Source organism: Pteropus alecto, unplaced genomic scaffold (assembly GCF_000325575.1).
Source record: "Pteropus alecto unplaced genomic scaffold, ASM32557v1 scaffold276, whole genome shotgun sequence".
Taxonomy (NCBI): Eukaryota; Metazoa; Chordata; class Mammalia; order Chiroptera; family Pteropodidae; genus Pteropus; species Pteropus alecto.
The window spans coordinates 5,066,755-5,088,643 of NW_006438074.1; the positions used below are offsets into that span (position 1 = coordinate 5,066,755).

General features: G+C 33.8%; 1 protein-coding gene across 6 annotated transcripts in view; it reads left to right on the top strand.

Moving 5' to 3' along the window:
- MPP5 (membrane palmitoylated protein 5) overlaps window positions 1-21,796 on the top strand; it is a 72,489-nt gene extending 50,693 nt beyond the window's left edge. For all 6 annotated transcript variants that reach the window (XM_006915135.3, XM_025049114.1, XM_006915136.3 and 3 more), the window contains 7 exons: window positions 4,945-5,128; window positions 6,923-6,994; window positions 7,350-7,421; window positions 9,716-9,883; window positions 10,529-10,731; window positions 12,211-12,321; window positions 18,947-21,796. In XM_006915135.3, coding sequence (XP_006915197.1) covers window positions 4,945-5,128; window positions 6,923-6,994; window positions 7,350-7,421; window positions 9,716-9,883; window positions 10,529-10,731; window positions 12,211-12,321; window positions 18,947-19,123 — 987 coding nt within the window. In that variant the 3' untranslated portion in view covers window positions 19,124-21,796. The remainder of the gene's footprint in view (window positions 1-4,944; window positions 5,129-6,922; window positions 6,995-7,349; window positions 7,422-9,715; window positions 9,884-10,528; window positions 10,732-12,210; window positions 12,322-18,946) is intronic.
- Window positions 21,797-21,889: the final 93 nt, after the last annotated feature.

Genomic DNA, 21,889 nt, shown 5'->3' on the forward strand with positions numbered 1-21,889 from the left:
TGTTAGAAAAGAAATATGTATTTAAGGTAAATAAATCAAATAGGTGTTATCTGAAATCCAGTTATAATCACTTGCTGAATTATAACATCATAAATGGCAAGAATATACTGTGTCAAGAGAAGTACTCCCTTATTTGTTAAGTTTCTTTTGCATGACATATAGCAACCAGTGACTGCTCTATCATTTGTGGAGGGCAAGAGTCTTGGCACCTTTGTAGTTCACTTCCAAAGTGACTGACACATTTATCTGAGGAAACATATGCATTGTTTAAACTGTGCCATTTCCTTTTCTCCACATTGACTTAAAAAAATAAATAAATAAAAGTGGAGTTCCCAGACAAGTGCGTAAGACTTTAGATTATTCCACAGTATAATTGAAAGAATATGGAGGGAGAAAATAGAATATTTGAGCTGAAGGCACTTTTCTTCATTTAGTCCAATACCCTAATCTGACAGAGGTATAAATTGAAATGTAGCAGGATCACACTACTTATTAGGGATGGAATATGTACTAGAAAATTCCAATTACTGATTGTTCGATAAATGTTAGCTATTATGATTACTTACTCTGTGCCAGGTGCGGTACTAGTCGCTCTATGTGTTTTATCTCATTTAATCCTCACAGTATCTCTGTGAACTATAGGTACCTTTATTATTTCCATTTAATAGGCATTGAAACTGGAACTTAGAAAGGTCAAGTTAATTACCAAAGCCCACTAATGAGAAGTGACTGAGTCAGACTAAAACCCATGCTTATTCCAGAACCTGTGTTCTTAACTCTGTGTAATATAACAGGTAATGAATGTCCCACATTCCACTAAATATTAGGTTTCTGCATTAATGCTTATCATCAATCCAAAGAAAATAATTAGAATACCATGATATAAAATTCTAACTATAGATGAATTAACCTCTTAGTAGCTATGTATGTGATAGTCTGGATTCTGAGTACAACAAAAGCATATCATGAGACTTTAGTATTTGAAACTGCTTTGGGGTCTCTTGCCTGTAGAAGACTGCTAGCTCTAATAAGACTAGGAGCACGACTGTAGTCTCTTGTGGCGTCTGGGTTGGGAGGATAGAAGTGTTTTAAGGGGAACGTAAAGGCTTAGGATATAACGATGCTAAATCACAGCTCAGGGATACAAACCATAGGATTAGCCGGCCACTGGCCCAGTGGTGTTAATAATTGAAATATACTCTTAGGGGTCCCAAATAACTTTTTTCCTTACAAAGAATATCTATTGGATCCCTTTTGTGTACTAGGCACTGTGCTAATAAGCACTGGGTTTATGATCATGAACATAACATAAAATATAGCTTGTGGTTAAGTAATAGATAGAAATAAGCAGAATGTGAACATTGAGAATAAAAAGAGGTGGGGTAATTATACAAGATGGTCAGGAAAGACCTCTAGGGAAGGCAACATGTAGCTGAGACCTGTAGGATGAGGGGAAACGAGGCCTGCTAATTAACTTGCATGTATAATTTCTAAAGAACTTTGTGTTTGGAAAGCCTGTGGGCATGGAGCAAGGTAGGGCAGTAGAAAAGATGGGGAGGGAATTCTACGAGATGAGCCTGAAGAGGTAGGTAGGTCCAAGTCAAGTAGATCTCTTTGGCCATGGCAGGGAATTTGGATTTCAAATACAGTAACATCATCTAATTGGTATTTAAAAAAACTCTTCTGGCTGCTGTGTGGAAATTCGATCAGTATAACCAATAATGGAAGCAAGGAGGAAACTGTTGCTGAAGTCATTACAAAATATGATGACTTAAACTTGGATGATAGCAGTGGAGAACATAAATCAGGCTGTATTCTGGAAGTAAAATGACAGTGCCTTGTCATGAATGCGGAAGGTAAAAGAAAGGGAGGAAGCAAGGATACTTGAACAACTGGGTGATGGTGGTGCTACTTACTAAAGGGAAATCTAGAGGGAGAACAGATTTGGGGAGAAAAAAAAGAGGTCCATTTTATAGGTTTGAGGTACCTGAGGGGCATTTGGGTGGAGATACTTAGTACACAGAATTGAATATATTAGTCTGGAATTCTAAGAAGAGATCTGGGCTATAGTTATATTTCTTATGGGAGAGCAGGTCAGGGGTGCAGTTTATATGTATTTTGCGTTTGTGAAAGGAATTCTATGGATTTTTTAAAAATGATTGTTTCAGATGTTCATAGCCTATAAAGATAACTGGGTTAGAAGGAAAAGTTGAGAACCACTGTTGTCAGATGTATTTACTTTTTTTGTTAGAAGTATAAACTATATTATATAATTTTTATCTTAATTTTTTCTGGGATTTTGTGATGCAATGAGATTTTTGTGGACATCCCTTTTCAAGTTAGGGCAGTTCTAGTAAGTTTGCTGTTACCCTATAGTTTGTATTTCCGGCTGCCTACTATTAAACATCAATCACATGTCCCAGATACCCAAAGTTCTCGTAAAAATGGAAGAGAACAAATAATAAAGATATTCTTTCTTAGGTGGGTGTCAGGGGAAGAAGAATCTCAAGGTTAGGGGGAGGAATTTGATAACCGTTACCTAACTCTATAAAGGCTTTTCTTGATGCTGCCCTTAATCTTACAATCTGCCTTAGGGGTAAAGTTTAGACCAAAGATAAAGGAAGATATACTTTGACTATTTTCTCTTCCATGAGTAATTTTAAAAGTTAAAGATAAATCTATAATAAGAAATACAAAATAAAAATTACAAAGAAAAATCATTTTGGACCATCGAATCCCTTAGGAAAGATGTAAATAAACTGATGAATCATTATCCCGTTACCATATTCCCATCATTAGGACTCAAATGCAAATAGCTTACAAGTATTATAAAAAAAAAAAAAAGGCAACAGTTTAGGAAGGATTTGACAGAGATGATGCTTGAGAGGTTTTTTTGATCATTCTATACATTTGAGACATCTCATGCGAAGATTATAAAATTGTATGTATGATATTTGTACCCAGTATCTCAACTGTTTTGATTGCTACTACCTTGCATAACTTTCTAAAATTCATTTTTGGCTTTAACAAAGTTTTCAAGATTTTAATAAAAACTTTTCATATTAAAAACAAGGCTCTTTCAGACACTGTAGTTGGAATGCAGTGGAACACTGTCAAACTGAATGGGGTATCTTAACTATATTTAATCCAAAAGTATGTACGATGTGATTCCATTTAAATGAAGCAAAGTACAGGGGAAACTAATCTATGCTTCTAAAAATCAGGATGCTGTTTACCCTTGGAGGGAGTAGGAAGGTTGCGACTGAAAGAGACATGAGGGTGGAGCTTCTGAGGCACTAGTGATATTCTGGTTCTAGATTTGGGTTCTGGCTACACAAGTGTCTTTCATTTGTGAAAATTCATTGAGGTTTACACTTAGGTTTTTTGTACTATTTGAACTTATATAATATATCAATGAAAAGCTACCTCAAAAAAGCAGACTAGCATTTAAGTTCTACATTTTTAAATGGATCGATCACTTTACCTCAATGTTGCCGTTTGTATATTGGGATTTAGATATCCTCATTTCCTATTTACAGAAGTTAGTAAACTTCTGTATTACTGAAATTACTGTATTTTTCTGAAATTAAAAGAATATTTTTCATCTAATAACATCCTCATGCAAAATTTCTGAAAAAAGCTGTTGCTTTCATGAAAATTCTTGGTTATTATGCCTTATAATGGAGAGAGATCTATATATCTCCCTCTATTATGTGTATATCTTTATCACTTAGAAAGTATTTTATCAAATATCATATAGTCCATCATTGATTAGACTATTTTTTAAGTGTTTCAGGAGCTGAAAAAAGGTACTGTCTTATAAAACAATTTTTGAGGCAGACTGGTTTATAATAGATGGCCTCAATTATGGTGAAGGTAAAAGACTTAAGGAAAGCCAAATAATACTTGAATAGAAAAGGGCTTAGAATTATAAAATTATTAATGCTGTCAATCAATTGCTCATTGAGCCGAAACCTAAAATTTAACCTACATGGGGCAGAAACATTCATTGCATGGAGATTTGGATTCGTTAGATGAAAGTTGACTTTTTACAGATTTTGGAAATGCCATTTGCCCAAGTTGGGTAAAAATTACAAATGGAGACATTAAAGAGAATATTTCTTCCTTCATTCCTCCTTAGAAGGAAGAATACTTTGTTATATCTTAGAGAGGTATATTGGAGGAAATCGCATAGGAAATGACTTGGCTTTCAATAAGGTTTATGTGAATTCTGACCTTTAATGCTAAAAGCATAACAGTTTTCTGATATGCAAACATTGTTAGTAAAAAATTTTAACTTGTACCACTAGTAGTATTTCAAAGCCTGTGTATAGATTTTAACCTTGATCTAGAAAATTTTAGCAGTTTGGGGTGTGGTTGTTTATAAACCTAAACTGAGGTGTGATTGTTTATGAACCTAAACACATTCCTTTAGAAGAAACACTGAAAGAGATTAAGGCACATTCACTCTGACAGTGTGGTCAAGAAGGGATAGAGGCACAGGGAAACTGACACTCACCTGCTTAGATGACAGATGCCAGGTTAAAGTCTGCCTTTGGTGGTAGTCATAGTTTAGAAATAGCATACCTTGTTGCAGAATTATTATTTACACAGATCAGGAATTGAGAGAGGAGGTGGGGGATTTTATTACATTCTTTCTGCTTCTCTTAAGCCTTTGAGGCACCTTAGCACTTCAGTTTGTTAGCAGCTAACGAGTACAGTGTTTTGCATACTCTTGTACATGTTTGCAATCAACAGAGATGAACTTAATTAGAGAAAACATAAGCCTGAGAAAATACAGTTCCCCAAATACTGTTTACCTAACTAAACCTCTTTCTTTGTACTAATGAAAAATTATAACATTTTAATTATATTTATGCTAAGTATTTTGTGTTGCCATTTCATTATTATTGTTGTTTTTATTTTACCCTTTTTATCTTTTAGATCCACGTAAAAGCTCATTTCGACTATGACCCCTCAGATGACCCTTACGTTCCATGTCGTGAGTTAGGTCTGTCTTTTCAAAAGGGAGATATACTTCATGTGATCAGTCAAGAAGATCCAAATTGGTGGCAAGCCTATAGGGAAGGGGACGAAGATAATCAGCCTCTGGCTGGGCTTGTTCCAGGTAAGGACAAGATAGCAGAAAGTACATAGTTAAAAGAATATTTATAACATAAGCCTTCACAGAGAAAAACTCACTTTTTCATGCCTTTTTAAAAAGATGATGTAATTACTTTTTCATGCAATTGGGTTTTTATGTTATATCTGTAGCCTAAGTATCTTGAATATAATAGTGACCAATTTGTTGGGCTTTAGAGTGAAATTATGATATGATAATATAATATTTGTTTTTTATTTATGTGTATAATAAGGTCACAGCCACAAGTATCTGCTTTTAAACCCAAAAGCTAGAAACAAATATTGTTTATACTTAGTCATATTTCAAGGAAGGAGAAATGAGCTGCTTATAGTAAGTTTAGAGAGTGATGCTACACCCTTGGTTCTTCACAGTAACAGTTACAGGACATTCCTCTAGAATCCTAGGGTATTATAAGCAGCCATCATGGTTCTCTACTCAGTGCTTCTGCCAAAAATCAATTTGATATCTTCTTACCATGCCAGCCTTAGCCCATATTTAGAACTGGTGTTTATTGACTTATTATGTTGAGTTTCTGAAAGTATATAGATGAGTCAAGGAGATTTGAAAGATACTATTTGCAAGTCTTTTTATAGGACAAATAAATGGACCCACCTTAGTTTGTGTTAATGGTTTTCTGTTCAAAGGATTTTTAAGAGGTCATAATGTCTATCTTGTATTAATGTCCACTTCTGTTTCAGGAACAGTCTACATATAAAAATGTGCCATAGAAGTGTAACACTGTAATGTTTTTAAACATTTTAATATGTAAATGATTAAAATTATTTTGTGATTTTTTAAAAATCCGTTAAAGACAAATACTTATTTTTTAATTTTAATGCTCTTAAAATTTTCCCTCTAGTCATAGTTGTTTCATTAGGAATGCAATCTGTATAGCTTCTAGAGATAACCTGGTAGTTTCCTTTAATGCTTCCTATGTGTGTCAAACTCAATATTAATGTTTTTACTTGTAAGCTCTTATGAAATACAGTATGTTCTACAGATTATCCCAGTATAGATGGAAATTACTTATTGATTTTTAAGAATTCCTGGCTTGAAATGGAAAGAATTAGATATAAGACTTAAATATAAAGTAGAACTCTAATCCAGAATTTTCTGAGTAAAACCACTGTATCCTTCAGAAAAAATACATTTGATTTTAAGTAGATGTCTGAAAAGAAGATGAGGTTCACAGACATTGAAAGCTTAATCCTGAGAGGAAAAACATAATGTTTTTCATATATTTGTATCATTGGTAGCTTAAAAGTGGAAATAAAAAATCATTAAAACATGTACATACATGGAGGGGTTGGGAATAATAAATGCAAGGGAATATGTTGAGTGGTGTCTTGGAATCAAAAACGATGCATGTTCATGTATTATTTTGGAAACTTAACTCCTGGAATGAATTTGCTTGATTTCAGATAATTCTAAATGAGCAGAACTATTGTAAGATCCAGCATAGTACTTTCCACATTGTAAATGTTCAATAAAAGATTTGTAAAAATTGAACTATTAAATTTTCTAACACCGGTTTATTAATCTTTCCTAACAGGTGGTATATTCTAGTAATGTCCTAGGATTGGTTGAGAATGAGATTGAAACTTAATACTTTAAACATTTGGAGGCTTATACTCATAGCTGACACACTCATAGGTGGCAGAAAGAATTAGAACAAAATATGAATGAAGAGTTACTTTGGGTGTTTTCCCTTGATTTAAAAACAAATACTGCTTTTCTTTTGTCTTAAATATTTTACTCTTTTTCTTTTCTGCTGTTAAGGGAAAAGCTTTCAGCAGCAAAGGGAAGCCATGAAACAAACCATAGAAGAAGATAAGGAGCCAGAAAAATCAGGTTGGACACTTTTATTTGACATTAATGAGAGGTTTCTTAGTTCTCCATGTTTATATTTATGTTTATGTATTAGAACTGTCAAAAAAAGATGTATTCATGGCAAGGGTGATCTGGGAGGCAAAATATTATCTTAGAGCTGTAAAGAAAGGACAAGATTTAGGTATTAAAGATTGTCTATAATGCAAGATTAATGGAAAATTATAAATACTTCCCTGAAAAAAAATTTTCTATGAACAATATAATAAATGTTTATAAATTTAAATTAAAAGCTATTTGAGTTCTTCAGTTGAAAAACATAGCTTTGTTCAAGGAAACAAATACCAAATTTATAGTTATGTTTATGATTATTCAACAGGAAAACTGTGGTGTGCGAAGAAGAATAAGAAGAAGAGAAAAAAGGTTTTATATAATGCCAATAAAAATGATGGTAAGTTCTACTCTCAGAGATAGCTGGATTTATAACTAAAACAGGTCCACTATCTAACACTTGAAAGAAATTAAACTGATATTTTCAGGGAGTTTTGGTTCTGGTTTTGCCTCTTAATGTGACAAATGTTCTTAAGAAAATCATGTAGCAGAAATTATTTTCTTTTGGAATCCTATGAGTAATGCAGTGCTTTGAATTCTGAGAAAAATTAATATAAAAATTAAAAGTATATATAGTGTTAATATTCCTCAAATTTTGAGGAAATTGAATAGAAATTTCTCTAGTTCTTTTCTGTATAAACTATTTGTGAAATTAATACATACTTCTAATAAGTTCTAACAATGTAGCTGTATTTTAAGTAAATAATGAATAATTTGTCTACAATAACTCCTGTCACTGAGGCAGCCCATTCCGCATAGCCTACTAGCTGCTGGTTGATTCAGGTACAAGAAGAGTTTTTTGTTTTGTTTTAATTTATTGCTAAGATTCAATTTTTTAAGTTGTAGCTTCTCTTAAAATCATAAGTTCTAATAACACTTGGCTCATATCCCAAGTGGCAACAGTCTGCTGGACCTGAGTGATGGCTGTTGCCTTTATTTCGGGCACCTACTTTCTTAGTTCCACAGTCTCCACCACATCTAATTTTTTATAAACCCAACCTGATTTATTGCTTTTAGTGCCTTCTTGGTTGGTCCTTATAGGCATTAGAATTTGCTACTCCTGCTTTTGTTCATGTTAGAAACAAACCAAATAATAAAGGCAATCCTTAATCTCTTATTATAAGGCTTATTCTCTTAACACCTTGAATTTTTTTAAGCAGCATAAATTAAACTGATGAAAATACAACGTTATGTAAAATTAAATCTGAGATTCCATCTCCGTTAATAAAAATTTTTTTCCAAAGTAAACATCCTTAATGGTAATTGATATACTATATAACTAAGAAGATTTATTGAATTTTTAATGCTTTCCTCTATACTCGGGTAAGTAATCAATATCTCTTTTTCTTCATCTTTTGAAACACACTAAAATTAGCTGATTCAGCTCTGATAGCAATTATACTAGAGAAAACTTGAAAATCTGAAGTTTACATATATATAAACTAAGTCTGTAAATCATAATGCTGCCACAGTTTGTACATGTTAGAAGAAGGAACTCAGATTTTTCAGAGGGAAAACATTCGGGGAAGGGAAGGAATTACATTTCTGTTCATAATGGTGTCATCATAAATAATATTTTTATTAATAATAACTCAGTAACTTCTATTTTAGGGGCAGTAACTATATGCCTTAGATACCTACATCCATTTAGTTCTCACAATAAATTTCTTGCAACCACAGATTAATAAATTCTGGTTCAGATATTAGAGTGACCTGCTTAAGTTCTTAAAGCTAATATGTGGTTGAGCTGAAATTTAAACAGATACAGTTTGAGTTTCTAATCTACTCTGTGCTAAGCACTGGCAAGCCTAAGATGGTTCCCTGCTCCCATGGAACTTAAAGCTGAGAGAGTCTGACTACACATCTGATGCTCTTTCCCAATCAGATGAAGTAGTATGAGTGAGAAGATGGCAGGGCTGCTAGTTCTCTGCCTTTGTTTATTTACCACTTGACAGCTCTGATTTCATCTGGATCAAGGGCTTTAGGAATGTTACCCACCTAGCATAACTTATACTTCTTGAATCATGACCTCAGGTTAGTATTCGTATTAGTATTCCAGAATAAAGTAAACATAAATGCAAGAAGTGTGAATAGCACAGATATGACCTGTCATCAAGCTATGTGATCACTGAAAAGTATTCCAGCTTTCTCTGATAATACTAGTTATAGCATTTGTGAATGTTTGTCTATATCAGGTATATTGTGCTCAGCATGTACATTCGTCTGATCCTTAAACCAGTCCTCTTTAAGTTTTAGTATCCCCATTTTACAAAAATGATAGATATTCTCGTTAGTTTATCCTCTGGTGCATAACCCTCTGTCAAAATATTGGCTGCAAACTAGCTATTTTATATGAGAATCAGTGTAGTTACATTATATCAAACATTTAAACAGTGTGAAACAAGAGAAGCAATACACTTTTTTAGAAGGATTAATATATTGCCTGATTTATCTTCATAATGTCCTGGCAAGGATATGACATAGGAAGACACTCAATACCATGTTGATCCAGAAAGTTAAGCATTTTTAATAATAAATTGTGCTTTTCAAATTTTTTAGGTGATCTACAAGTATGTGTTTATTGCATAGCAATAATTTTGTCTGAGGGACTTAACTTTTTCTTTTTTTCTAAAGACTATGACAATGAAGAAATCTTAACTTATGAGGAAATGTCACTTTATCATCAGCCAGCAAATAGGAAAAGACCTATCATTTTGATTGGTCCACAGAACTGTGGCCAGAATGAATTGCGTCAGAGGCTCATGAACAAAGAAAAAGACCGCTTTGCATCTGCAGTTCCTCGTATGTTTGAATGTGCTTTTCATTTTCCTGTGCTTTTCAATTAATCACCTTACAACCTAACTGTCTGGGGAAATTTTTTATTTGTTTCATAAAAACAATGTTGTCAGGAAAGAGGAACTTTGTTTTAACCACCTTTTTTGAGAATTTGTTACTAAAGATAGTCATTCTTGAGAAATTTCAGTTTCTCCTAAGAATATGGTACTAATTACTTTCTATAGGAATTTCCTTTGGGGTTTTACAATTTCCTGGTCAATTTGGATCAGCTTATGGTTTTTTAAACCAACACAGAAAATAGAAATTTAGACATAATCTCTGAACACAGAAGTCCTGTTTAAAAATTATAGAGTACCTAATCTAATGGAAATAAACTTCAAGAAAAGATGAGTGGTAGTGTTTTAAATGTGAGATGAAGCAATTTAAAGTGTAAACATAAAATGTCTTAAGATAATTAAATGCAACTATTATTAAATACTAAAAACATTTTTGTTCATTTCTCAGTCTATCTAGAAATAAAACCAGTCAATGTTAAACACGTGGGCTCTTAAATTTCCCCAATTCATTATTTTATTATCTGTGTTATAAAATAAAATTTTTTCTGACTAGCAGAATTATACCCATTCTTTTTATCTAATTTTGATTGCCTAGATACAACTCGGAATAGGCGAGACCACGAAGTAGCTGGTAGAGATTACCACTTTGTCTCACGGCAAGCATTCGAGGCAGACATAGCAGCCGGAAAGTTCATTGAACATGGTGAATTTGAGAAAAATTTGTATGGAACCAGCGTAGATTCTGTACGGCAAGTGATCAACTCTGGGAAAATATGTCTTTTAAGTCTTCGTGCACAGGTAAAGCTGTTTTGGTTTAGGGTGTTGAATTTGAAGGCATCTTCTGCAGAGTATTTTAGTGGAAACTAAATTCTGGTATAAGAACTACAGTACCTAATTAAATTCTCATACAGTTTTTTCCCACTGGTTCCCCATGTGAAATCAGACAGGTTGCTAAATCTCTTTCAGTTTCCTCAGAGAGTAAAATACATACATAATCTTATATATATATGTACATATTTTCTGAAGCTGAAAATACAGTAACTGTAGTACTCACAGGGCTTAAAATATTTTAGAAGTTATAAAAGAATTTCCCTTTTCTGATTCTGATCTGAGAAAAATTAGAATAGAGGTCATTTTTATGGTTTTAAATGCCATAGTTCAAGTATGAGTAGGTATCATAGTGAATAGTTATATTAAATAATGAAACTTCCATTGGTTTTTATTATTTTGCAGACTAAGCAAAAACTTGAAAAATCAGTAACAGTTGCTTCTTAGATTTTCATTAAAAAGTAAAATTTAGAAATTTAGGATTTTTAAGATTGTGTTTGTTGTGGAAAACTTGTAAACTAGATAGCTTCAACATAAAATTGTCTTAAATGTACTGGAATCTACTGCAAAGGTCATTAAAGAGATGTATATGAAAGAGAATTGAGCCTAAAATGCCTCTTTTAAAATTGGAGTTATAATTTTTTTGCTTTTGTTTATTTTTTTTTATAGCAGACGAAAGAGTTTAGTCTACTATTTCAATTACAATATTTAAGATAAGCATAAATGTTTTTACTAAATTTCTTCAGGGTTCTTTATACTGTTTGGGCTAGCAGATTTACCAAAGAACTTAGAGAAGTTAAGCAATATTGTCTTAATAATGTTTTTAGATAGAAAAGGGCATGTCCCTGTAATCCCCATTTTGATAGAGAGCTTCAGTTTAGGGACAACACTGTCATGCAATGGCAAAGGCAAGATGAAAACCACCATCTCCTAATTCAAACAGAGTCTGCTTTTTCTTGGATGTGCTTTTCCAGATTTTTTTCTTTCGTATATGTACGTGAAGTTTTTCTCTTTGATTCTGCTTACATTTAGACCCTGGTACATGGTAAGGTGATTGCTCATTTCTAATTTCTCCAAAATGGATTTTTAGTATTTTTAATATAATAGTCTGTATATGATCTTATTAGCACGGTATTATAGCATCACATAGTTGTAATCCTTCAGAGTCATTCATTTTTATTTCATTACATAAAAAGAGCAAGCCAGTATTGTATGTGTGTATGTGTGTGTCTGGTGTGTGATTTTATAGGTACACAGTTTATTTTTACAGTGAATGAAAGGTAGGATCTTAAAATATTGTGAATTTTTTGTTACAAAGATGTTTGGAAATACAAGTAATGTTTTTTCATTTTGTTTTTTGTTTTTAACGACATTATTATATTTCAAGTATATTGTTGGAAAGTAGTTAAATGTTGAACATTTTTTTAAAGATTCAAAATTTCTTTTTAGTCATTAAAGACTCTCCGGAATTCAGACTTGAAACCATATATCATTTTCATTGCACCTCCTTCACAAGAAAGACTTCGGGCATTACTGGCCAAAGAGGGCAAGAACCCAAAGGTAACGTTACTATACCATTGTACTAGTCCATTGAGAATAAACATGAAACAGTCATGGCCTCATACGTCACAATACTTAAAAGCTACAATCAGCTTGAGCTTTCAAACTGATTATTCTCTCTGCCATATCACTCTCCCAAAAATTGCTGTGTTGCCTCTGGTTAGACTATGGCAGCTCTCCAAAGAACGTGGCTTCTCATGTTGTTCCCCACACATTCCCTGATGTTACTCCAAATGTATGGTAAGCTTTGGCGTTCCTTAACACTTCCTTAATCTTCTCCATACGAGTATATGTTATTTCCAACAGGCATCATGGGACACCCCACACACAAAGTCTCACCAGATTCTTAGGGATTACCCACTTTTCTCTGCAGATATTCCGCATATGCAGTAGCAAACACTGAGTACTCTTGTTTTTCTCCTCTTTTTTTCTCATTGAAATTTTATGTTCTGTTTGTCTCCTCCCTTTGATCTTCTCCTCTGATCTGAAATGGAAAAAAATTTTAAATTGTTTTAGATGCTGAACATGGTTGTCCAGTAAATGATAATATACTGATATATTAGTTAGAAAGCATTGAGTTTTTATTTAAACAGGTGAAATAAAAGCTTTCACAAGAGTTGCTTTGTCAAAGTAACAAATATTCTTCCTTGGTTTTTGCTGATTTTTAAAATATTTCTATTTAACAGAGGAATAACTCATGTCATCTCATTTGCTGTACTCTTAAAAGCATAAAAACAAGTAATAACACTCTCCCTTGAAAGCTTCTTAAAAGTCATTAAAAGCACAACAATACTCCTTTTCTTTGGTTCTCGACTGTTCACCACAGCCACCAACTCTCCTTCCTCCCATGATACCTTTCTTCACTCTAGGTCTACTTACATTTCTTATTCAGTCTATATGTATGTGAAAGTAGTATTTTTCAACATCTTAGGCTATAGATACCAGAGGCTTTCTTACCCTATATGTTGAGCATAATTTTTAGGCTAAGTTGACTAGCTGGTTAAAGTAGTGTTTCACTCCTTTTTCAACACAATATTAAGTTCATAATTAAGTGAAGCCAGGTTGATTATCTGTTGTCTTTTGCACTTGGGATGATACAAAAGAAATATGAGACGTGGTCGCTAGCTGTTCTTTAGGAGGATCACAACATGATAAGGAAAACAAAATTCATACTGTGTGAAACTTGGTGCCCCGTAACTGCTTTGGTAAATAAGTAACATGGCTGTTCAAGGAGACAGATGCACCTTAAGGACCAAAGGAGACTCTATTCTATATGTTGGGCCTAATTTTCTATTTTCTAATATGCATACTTTTTTAAGTTAGGTTATTCTTCAAGGATTCAATATCATGCCAAGGGCCATATATACAATTCAAAAACATGTTAAGCAACTTTTTTTTTGGTTGGTGGTCTCTGGCAATGATCTCATGGAATTTTTTACCTACTTTATAATTACTTTATTCAGAATTAGCCATCCGAAATTGAGTGAGGTCTAGATATGCATATTTTTTTAAAGTAGGAACTTAATCAGTACCAAAATGTTTTACAGTATATACTATGCTTGATTTTCTAATTAGGATTTTCTAATTTAAAAATACTAACTTTATTGAGGTTACTTTACCTAAATAAAATGCGTGCATTTCAGTTGCGTAAGTGAGTTTTGGCAAAATGTATACCTGTATAACATGCCAGTCAAGATTTAGAACATTTTTATCACTCCAAAAAATTCATGCCCCTTTGAAGTTAATACCCCTTCATTCTTCCCCAGGCAACCGCTAATCTGCCTTCTGTCACTACAGATTTGTCTGTTCTGGAAGTTAATAGGTAGAAACATAGAGTATGTTTAAGTCTGCATCTGGCTTTTGATCAGCATAATGTTTTGAGATTCATCTATGTTGTATCTAACATTAGTTCATACCTTCTTATGGCTAAGTGATATATACCATGATCTTAATATTATCATAATTTTGTCCATTCATCAGTTAAAACCATTTGAATTGTTTCTAATTTTTAGCTAGTGTGACTAAAGCTGCCATAAACGTTCATAGTCTTTGGGTGGACATTTGTTTTCATTTCTCTTGAATTGCTAGATCAAATGCTAAGTGTATGTTTAACTATATAAAAACTGCCAAACTTTTTAAAACACTTTGCTATTTTGTTCCCACTTTGGTTCCATTTGTTTCATATCTTTACCAACTTATGCTGTTGTTGGTTTGTAACAATTTTTTAATTCTAATAGGTGTGAAGTGGTGGTGTTATGGTTTTCATTGGCATTTTCCTGATGACTAATGATAGCATCGTTTTATGTAATCATTTAGGCATATTTTTTGGTAAAATGTTTCAAATCTTTTTTTTTTTTTAATTGGGTTTTTTCTTACTGAATTGTAAAAATTCTTTTTATAGTCTAGATGTAAATATTTTCTCAAAGTCTTTGTATCTTTTTTAATAGTATTTTTTGAAGATCAGGAATATTTAATGAAATACACTTTTTCATTTTTCTTGTGTTTAATGATTTTTGTCTACTAAAAGAATTTGTTTACTCCAGGGTTACAAAGGTTTTATTCTGTTTTTTTCTAAAAGGGGCTTTTTTGTTTTGTGTTGTTTTTTAATCATACATGAATATCGAGTTGCTCTAGAATCATTTCTTGAAAAAGACTATCCTTTCTTCCATTGTCACCTTTATAAAAAAATGACCTGACCAAATATGCAGTGGGGGGCATGGGGTGGATTATTTCTGGTCTCTATTCTGTATTTATGTTAATTATCACACTGTCTTGATCACTGTAGCTTTATTGTATATGTCTTGAAAAAAAGTCATTAAAAAGAAAAACAGTCATAAAAGGAAGTGAAATACTGATACATGGCACCACATGGATGAACCTTGAAAACATTATGAGTGAAAGAAGCCATCTCAAAAGACTGTATATTCTAAGATTCCACTATATAGAATGTCCAGGATAGGTAAATTTATAGAGACCTATCGTAGATTGGTGGTAGATTAGTGGTTGCATAGGACTGGGGTTGGCAGAAAATGAGGAGTAGCTGTTAATGGGTATAGGTTTGGGGTGAGAGATGATGCAGATGTTCTAAAGCTGATTGTGATGCTGATTGCCCAACTCTGTGACTTTACTAAAAACTATTGAATTGTACATTTCAAATGGGTGACTTGTAAATGAACATATTATCAAGAAAGCTGTTACTGATTTAAAAAAAAAAAAAATCCCAGAGCAAAGATGGCAGAGTGAGGAGCTCTGCAGCTTGCCTGACCTTTGGGCTGGGGGTGGGCTGGCCCCCGCATGGTCTACAGCTTCTGATGGCTGGAGTGAGAAAGAACATTTTCCAATACTTTTTTAGGCACTTTTATATTCATCTCGAAAAGAAAACAAAATTCTGAACTCAGGATTTCACAAGTATTCCTGTGTTGTCTCCTGTAGTGGGTAGTCCTGCTTCCTAGGCCACTTTTCCCAATCTTGAAATGCCGATATATCTTCTCTACATTTTAGCTCCATCTATGATTTGGATTGGAAAAAGGTGATTTTTTTTAAATGTATTTTTGTGTTCTCTTAAGGAAGGACTACATTGCACATAGATGCAAATCCTGTTAATTCATGTTTGGGTTTAGAGAAAAGTTGGTAAAAGGAAACAAAAGTTTTGAGTCCAGTGATGAAACCCTATTCACTTGCCTAGGATGAGAGGCTGCTATATTATAAATTACTTCATTCTTTTTTTATGGAGTCTTATATAGCACTTAGGACTTGTGTTTCCATCCTGCTAAGGCTGGAAGAAAAGTGGCATAAGTGGTTTTTCTTACGTTGTGATGGACCCTACAATATAACGTGCCTTCAACTTTGGACCTTAAGGAATGGCGAGGGGAATGAGAAGTTTCCATATAACTCCTTTCTCCTCTGAAAAAGAAGTGAAAATTCCTTATGCAGTTCCACCTGACTTTATGGTGTTTTACATTCTATAGCTCTTTTTTTTTTTTTTTTTGGTGAAAGCATAAATAACTTTTTTCCTTTGACCACCCCCCGCCCCCAAAAAAATCCCAGCACGTTTTACTGTACAAGTTGAAAAGATGATTTTAAATTTTATATGAATTAAAAGGAGTAATCAAAACACTTTAGAAAAAGAATTTAGGGGACATTTGTCTTTGTTAATTGTATTTTTTTGGTCTGTTTTCTATTTAATTGACTTATCTTATTTTTATTCTTTCCTTATAATTGCTTCAGCTTTAGTTTACTTGCTCTACTGTCTGAGGAAAACTTAGATGATTTTTAAACCTTTCTTTTCTAATAGGAAGCTATAAATGTCTCTCTCAGCAGTTCCTCAGTTGCATCCTACTAAATTTGAGGTTATATTTTTTATTATTATTTTGTTAGAAATATTTTCTAATTCCCTGGCATTTTCTTTTTTAACCTGTGGGTTATTTAGAAGTATGACATTTCCACCTATTTGGAGATTTTTTTTTTTTTTAAGATTTTATTGATTTATAGTCCCATTGTGGTCAGAGAACATACTCTGTAAGATGTCAGTCTTTCAAAATTTGTTGAACCTTATTTTATGACTCAGCATCTGTTCTAGTGCATATTTCATGCACATCAGTAAGGACGTATATTCTGCAGTTGGGAAGAGGATGGTGTATCTGATTGTCTTTTAATTCCACTTATATTGTTATCTTTTTTAGTATTTCCAGTAGTGCTTTATCATCTACGCAATAAAAGTGTTGAGTAAAAACAAATCCTCAATTTTAAGTCAGTGAAACTGTGCTAGCTAGGTGTTCCTCACAGGACAGAGAATGTAAACAGTCAGTTACCTGATTGTACTCTGAATCTGAGACTCTGTTCTGTTAAAATGGGGGCTCAAGAATGGTATAAACCGATATGGTCAATTTTCCCTATAGGCTAATTTTTTTCAATCCAAAATTTTTGAGCAAAAATATTTTGTTTCTTCTTAGTCATGAGTTATAATTAGAAAAATAAGAGGAAATTAAAACAAAATAACTGATAGCCATTTTGGCAAAAGATGAAATAATGCCTTAAATCTGATAAAGAAAAGCTAGGTGAATTGGTTATTCATGTGAATGTAAGATGAGGGGCTTAACATTTACATTGCAACTCTAGCACTACAAAGTTTATATTCTATTTTGAGTTCTGGAATGCTCTTTCAATAATCTTGAGCTTTGAGTAGACATAAGTTTCAGCAAGAATGTCAGTGTGTTCAATTTTAGTAGTGTAGTAGAGCCCCTGGCTAGGGAACAAAGGATTCTGTGTAACATAGCCAGATGCACAACATTCCAGAATGAAAATTAGAGAACACACAAGAAACTGCCTGAGGACAGGCCACAGCTGCCATTTGTTTAATATATTTCCATCTGTTACAGAAGTTCAACCAGTTGAATGATATATTTTGTATCGTGGGTCTAATATAGTATTAATATGTGACTTTTATATATGAGACATTTGGACTTGAGTTTAATTAGTTCTCTTCATTGACGTATAATTTGGGGGCAGTTTCACTTTATTGAACACACATATCTGATAAATCAGGGTTCTGGATAAGTTTTGTACATAGTCTTGCCACCTGCTTGTCTATGTGAAACAGTTGTTTCCCTTACCCTACCTATATTTTCAAGTAGCCTGCTCTACCTATATCTTTCTCAAACTCTTCTTAGGATACTTTTTGCATCTTAAAGACCTTCTTTGTGTATTGAAAACAGAGTAACAATATAATGTATAAGCTGAATATTTCCCAAAAACACAAAAACAGTCACCCCTTGGACAACGAGAGTTTAGAGGCACTGACCCCCATGCAGCTAAAAATCACATATAACTTTGAGACTCCCCCAAAACTTAACTACCCTCTGTATCCATGGAGATTGGTTCTAGAACCCTTCTGCAGTGCTCAAGCCCCCTGTATAAAATGGCATAGATCAGTGCATACAGTCAGCCCCCCATATCCACAGACTCCCAATCTTGGATAGAAAACAGTTACAGGTATTTATTGAAAAAATCTGTATTAATGGACCCATGTAGTTCAAACCTCTATTGTTCGTGGGTCAGCTGTATTCAATTCTTAAATCTTGGGTTGATTTGCATTGTTTTCATAGAAAGATACCCATTCTATTGATCCTTTGCTTTGCCATTAATATTTACTCTGCCTAACTCTGCAACAGATATAAAGAGCAGAGGTTTTTTATAAGAGCCAAGAGTAGATGGTGCTTTGGGGTCCTGCCACCCTTGCTCCAATCAGAAGGTTATTTTACAGAGGATGTTATTTTTTGGAAGAGATTATGATGCCCAAAAATGTTTAAGAATGAATGGATGTAGGGAATTCCAAGTGGAAGTCTGTGCTTGATGCCTTTAGTTTTGTGGGTGAGATAAGACATACATGAAAACCTAAATCGCAGTAAAAATGGGTTATATTGAGTCCCAAATGATTCCCAAAGTGAGTCCTGAAGATACCAGAGCAAAAGAAATCACTGTGGCGTGGCAGGGTTGGGGGCTCCTGAGGTTGAGTATTTTGAGAGAAGGAAAGCAATGTAAAGTTATTTCTTGTTCTTTGGCCATCTGACTCGTATATTTTCATAAGGAATGGAGTTAACCTCACAGTTTTTATCTACTTTTACAGCCTGAAGAGTTGAGAGAAATTATTGAGAAGACTAGAGAGATGGAACAGAACAACGGCCACTATTTTGACACAGCAATTGTGAATTCAGATCTTGATAAAGCCTATCAGGAATTGCTTAGGTTAATTAACAAACTTGATACTGAACCTCAGTGGGTGCCATCGACTTGGCTGAGGTGAAGGAAGCATCCATTCTGTGGCATGATTGGACTTGATTCGGCAAAGTGCCAGACAAAGGTAGCCCTGATACTTCAGCAAGACTGAGTCTAAGGTGACAGGCAATGTGGTCCTGATCTTAGATCTCAAACTAGTGAGAACAAAGTCCCCTTAGGCAATTTGTGCACAGCAGTCTTTATTTTCTTTGGCTTTAGCCAGTCTTGCCTCATTTGGGGATTCTGAATGGAAGCTTTCAACAGAGCAGTTTCATTTTATCCATGTAAAAACCTTGTTTTCACCTAAATCTTTTCTGCGCAATTTCCATAAAGAAAGTGTGTATGTACACAACGGTCCCTGTCTCACAGTTATATAAATATCGATGTTATTTAAGTTAACTTAAATGACTACATGAGAATTTGGGGGGAGGGGTAGGCACTTTGCTTCTGGGCAAGACAATATTTGGTTAGAAAACTGGTTTAGTCATCATAAATACTTTCCTAAAAAAATTTTAAGGTGCCACTGGTCTGGCACTATTCTGTTAGGCTTGAATTCATGTGCATGTCTTTTAATTCGTGAAAAACATTCCGTTAGAATCACCAAGTTTTTAGCTCAAACTGTGGATCAGACTTTACTACACACTCAGCAGACTGATCTAGTGAAACATACAACATATGCTGATCTTATTAAAGATATGACTTTTTGAATTTTTTTCTTAAATTGTCGTAACTGATTTGATAACCTTGCTTCCTTTCTCTGATCTGCATAGTACAATAGAATGTGTAAGTTACATTTTTATGAATGGCAGATGTTTATATAAACTGTTGACTTTCTCATGATGCAAATAATTTTTTATATACATGAGAGGATGTGACATTTGACAGTTTTTGCATTTTTTATATAGGAACACAGTATAATTTGATGAGTGATATATAGGTAATAAACTGGAATTGTAATGAATATAGCTGCTGTACTATGTACTAATATTTAATAATGGTCATTCATAACACTTGTTCAGCATTGGAATAAAATTATATCTGAGGGAAATACTATGACAATTGACTTTGAGATCAGAAAGGATGACCTGAAAGTCATTTGAATATTTTAGGAAAAGAATATGGCGGAAGGGGCATTAAGGACATATAATGAGGTTTTTATCCTAACAAGGTCTGCCTCTTATCACCAGAATTCAACTGCTTGCTAAATCGTGTGTTTAAGCTAATGGGATTTCCATACTGGCATGGAGTTAATTTGTGGTCTTTTCAAGCCTTTAGGGATGGCATGACATGTGACAACCAACCTCAAATGTGAATGTCTTGGTTTTATTTTTATGACTTTAGCTACAGCATTTCCTGTTCTCATGCTAAACACTGGAATAATATTGAGTTGTCACTTAATTTAACATAAGCAGTTATTTTTAATGAGTAGTTTGTCTTGGTGTCATGTATCTTTCACATAATTTTATTTGAACAAATGTTGATAGTATATAAGTTGCCTTTTTCTATTCAAATTTGCATGGCCTTGAGGTTGGCTGTGGAGTGTGTCCTATGTGGAAATTTTCAAGATAATGCTCCTTAGGAAGAAGGTAACATTCCTGGGTTAAGGGAAGGGACGCCACACGTAGTCTCTTCAGGTCTGAAACACTCCAAGCTTATGGCAGAAGATGCAAAGCTCACACTGATTTTTAGCATTGAAAACCAAGGAATGTATGGACTTCATTTTTCAGTTTTCCATTTTACTTTCTCAGGAATGAAAGGTAGTCTAGACAGTGGTGTTTTGTGAGCTGCGTATCATAACTGACAACTATTTTTAACCCTAAGATCTAAAGTGTTGGCAGTTTGAATTAGCTTAGACTGAGATCTCAGGTAGTGTCGGTAAGTGGCTCCATTGTGCCAGTCTCTGAGCTAGCATGCAGACTGCTGGGCCACACTAGGGCCATGTGCCATCAAGCAAATCCCCTACCAAGGCACATGCCAGGCTGTAACATACTTTAGGAAGTCTAAGGTGACAAAAGATATTTGGGGGGTCAGTAAAGTCTTAGTTCTTTCCTCATCAGCAATGGTAAAGAGACAGAAATGTTTATGTCCCAAACTTTTCTCAATTCTAGATAAAATGGATGTGCTGATATTCAACACAGTCCCTAAACAAAGTGAAAACCAAGTTGTTGCTGACTTTCTTGAAAGGAAATAGGACAAAAGCCTTGCTGTATACCTAGCTGTCCAGCCGCTCTGGCCAGTTCCATTTCCTGTCCCTCTGTGGTTCTGATTGGAGACCCTAGTTGGGGAGAGGTCTTAACCACTTATAGGAATGATACCAATAGCTAATGAAATGCACATGTTAGTTCAAATAAGGAAATGTCTTCCTTTACTAAATTTTCTAAGTCAGAACAAATGGAAGAGACTAGTAAACTAATCCAGATTTGCTTTCTATGAAAATGTCTGGATTTCTTTTCCTTTTCTCATGGCCTAAGGAATAAGTATTGATAAGGAATAATTTGAATGTAATTTTGTGAATGTGTGTAGAAAATATGAACCAGGGATTTAAGCCTTAATAAAGGTAACCTTTCTGACATTTATTGTTAATCCTCCTTTGTACTGTTATCTTGTATCTGCACTCTGTTATTTTGAGATGTCATACTGCACACTGTATTGTAAAAATAAAAAGTAAAATTATATTTCAAATAAAAGCTACTGAGTGCTTTCTCTTGCTGTATTTATATCCTCTGCCATTCATGGGTTCAACACATGTAACGACCACTGTCTCTTCAAGTTTTTACTAGAAGTAAGTCCATTG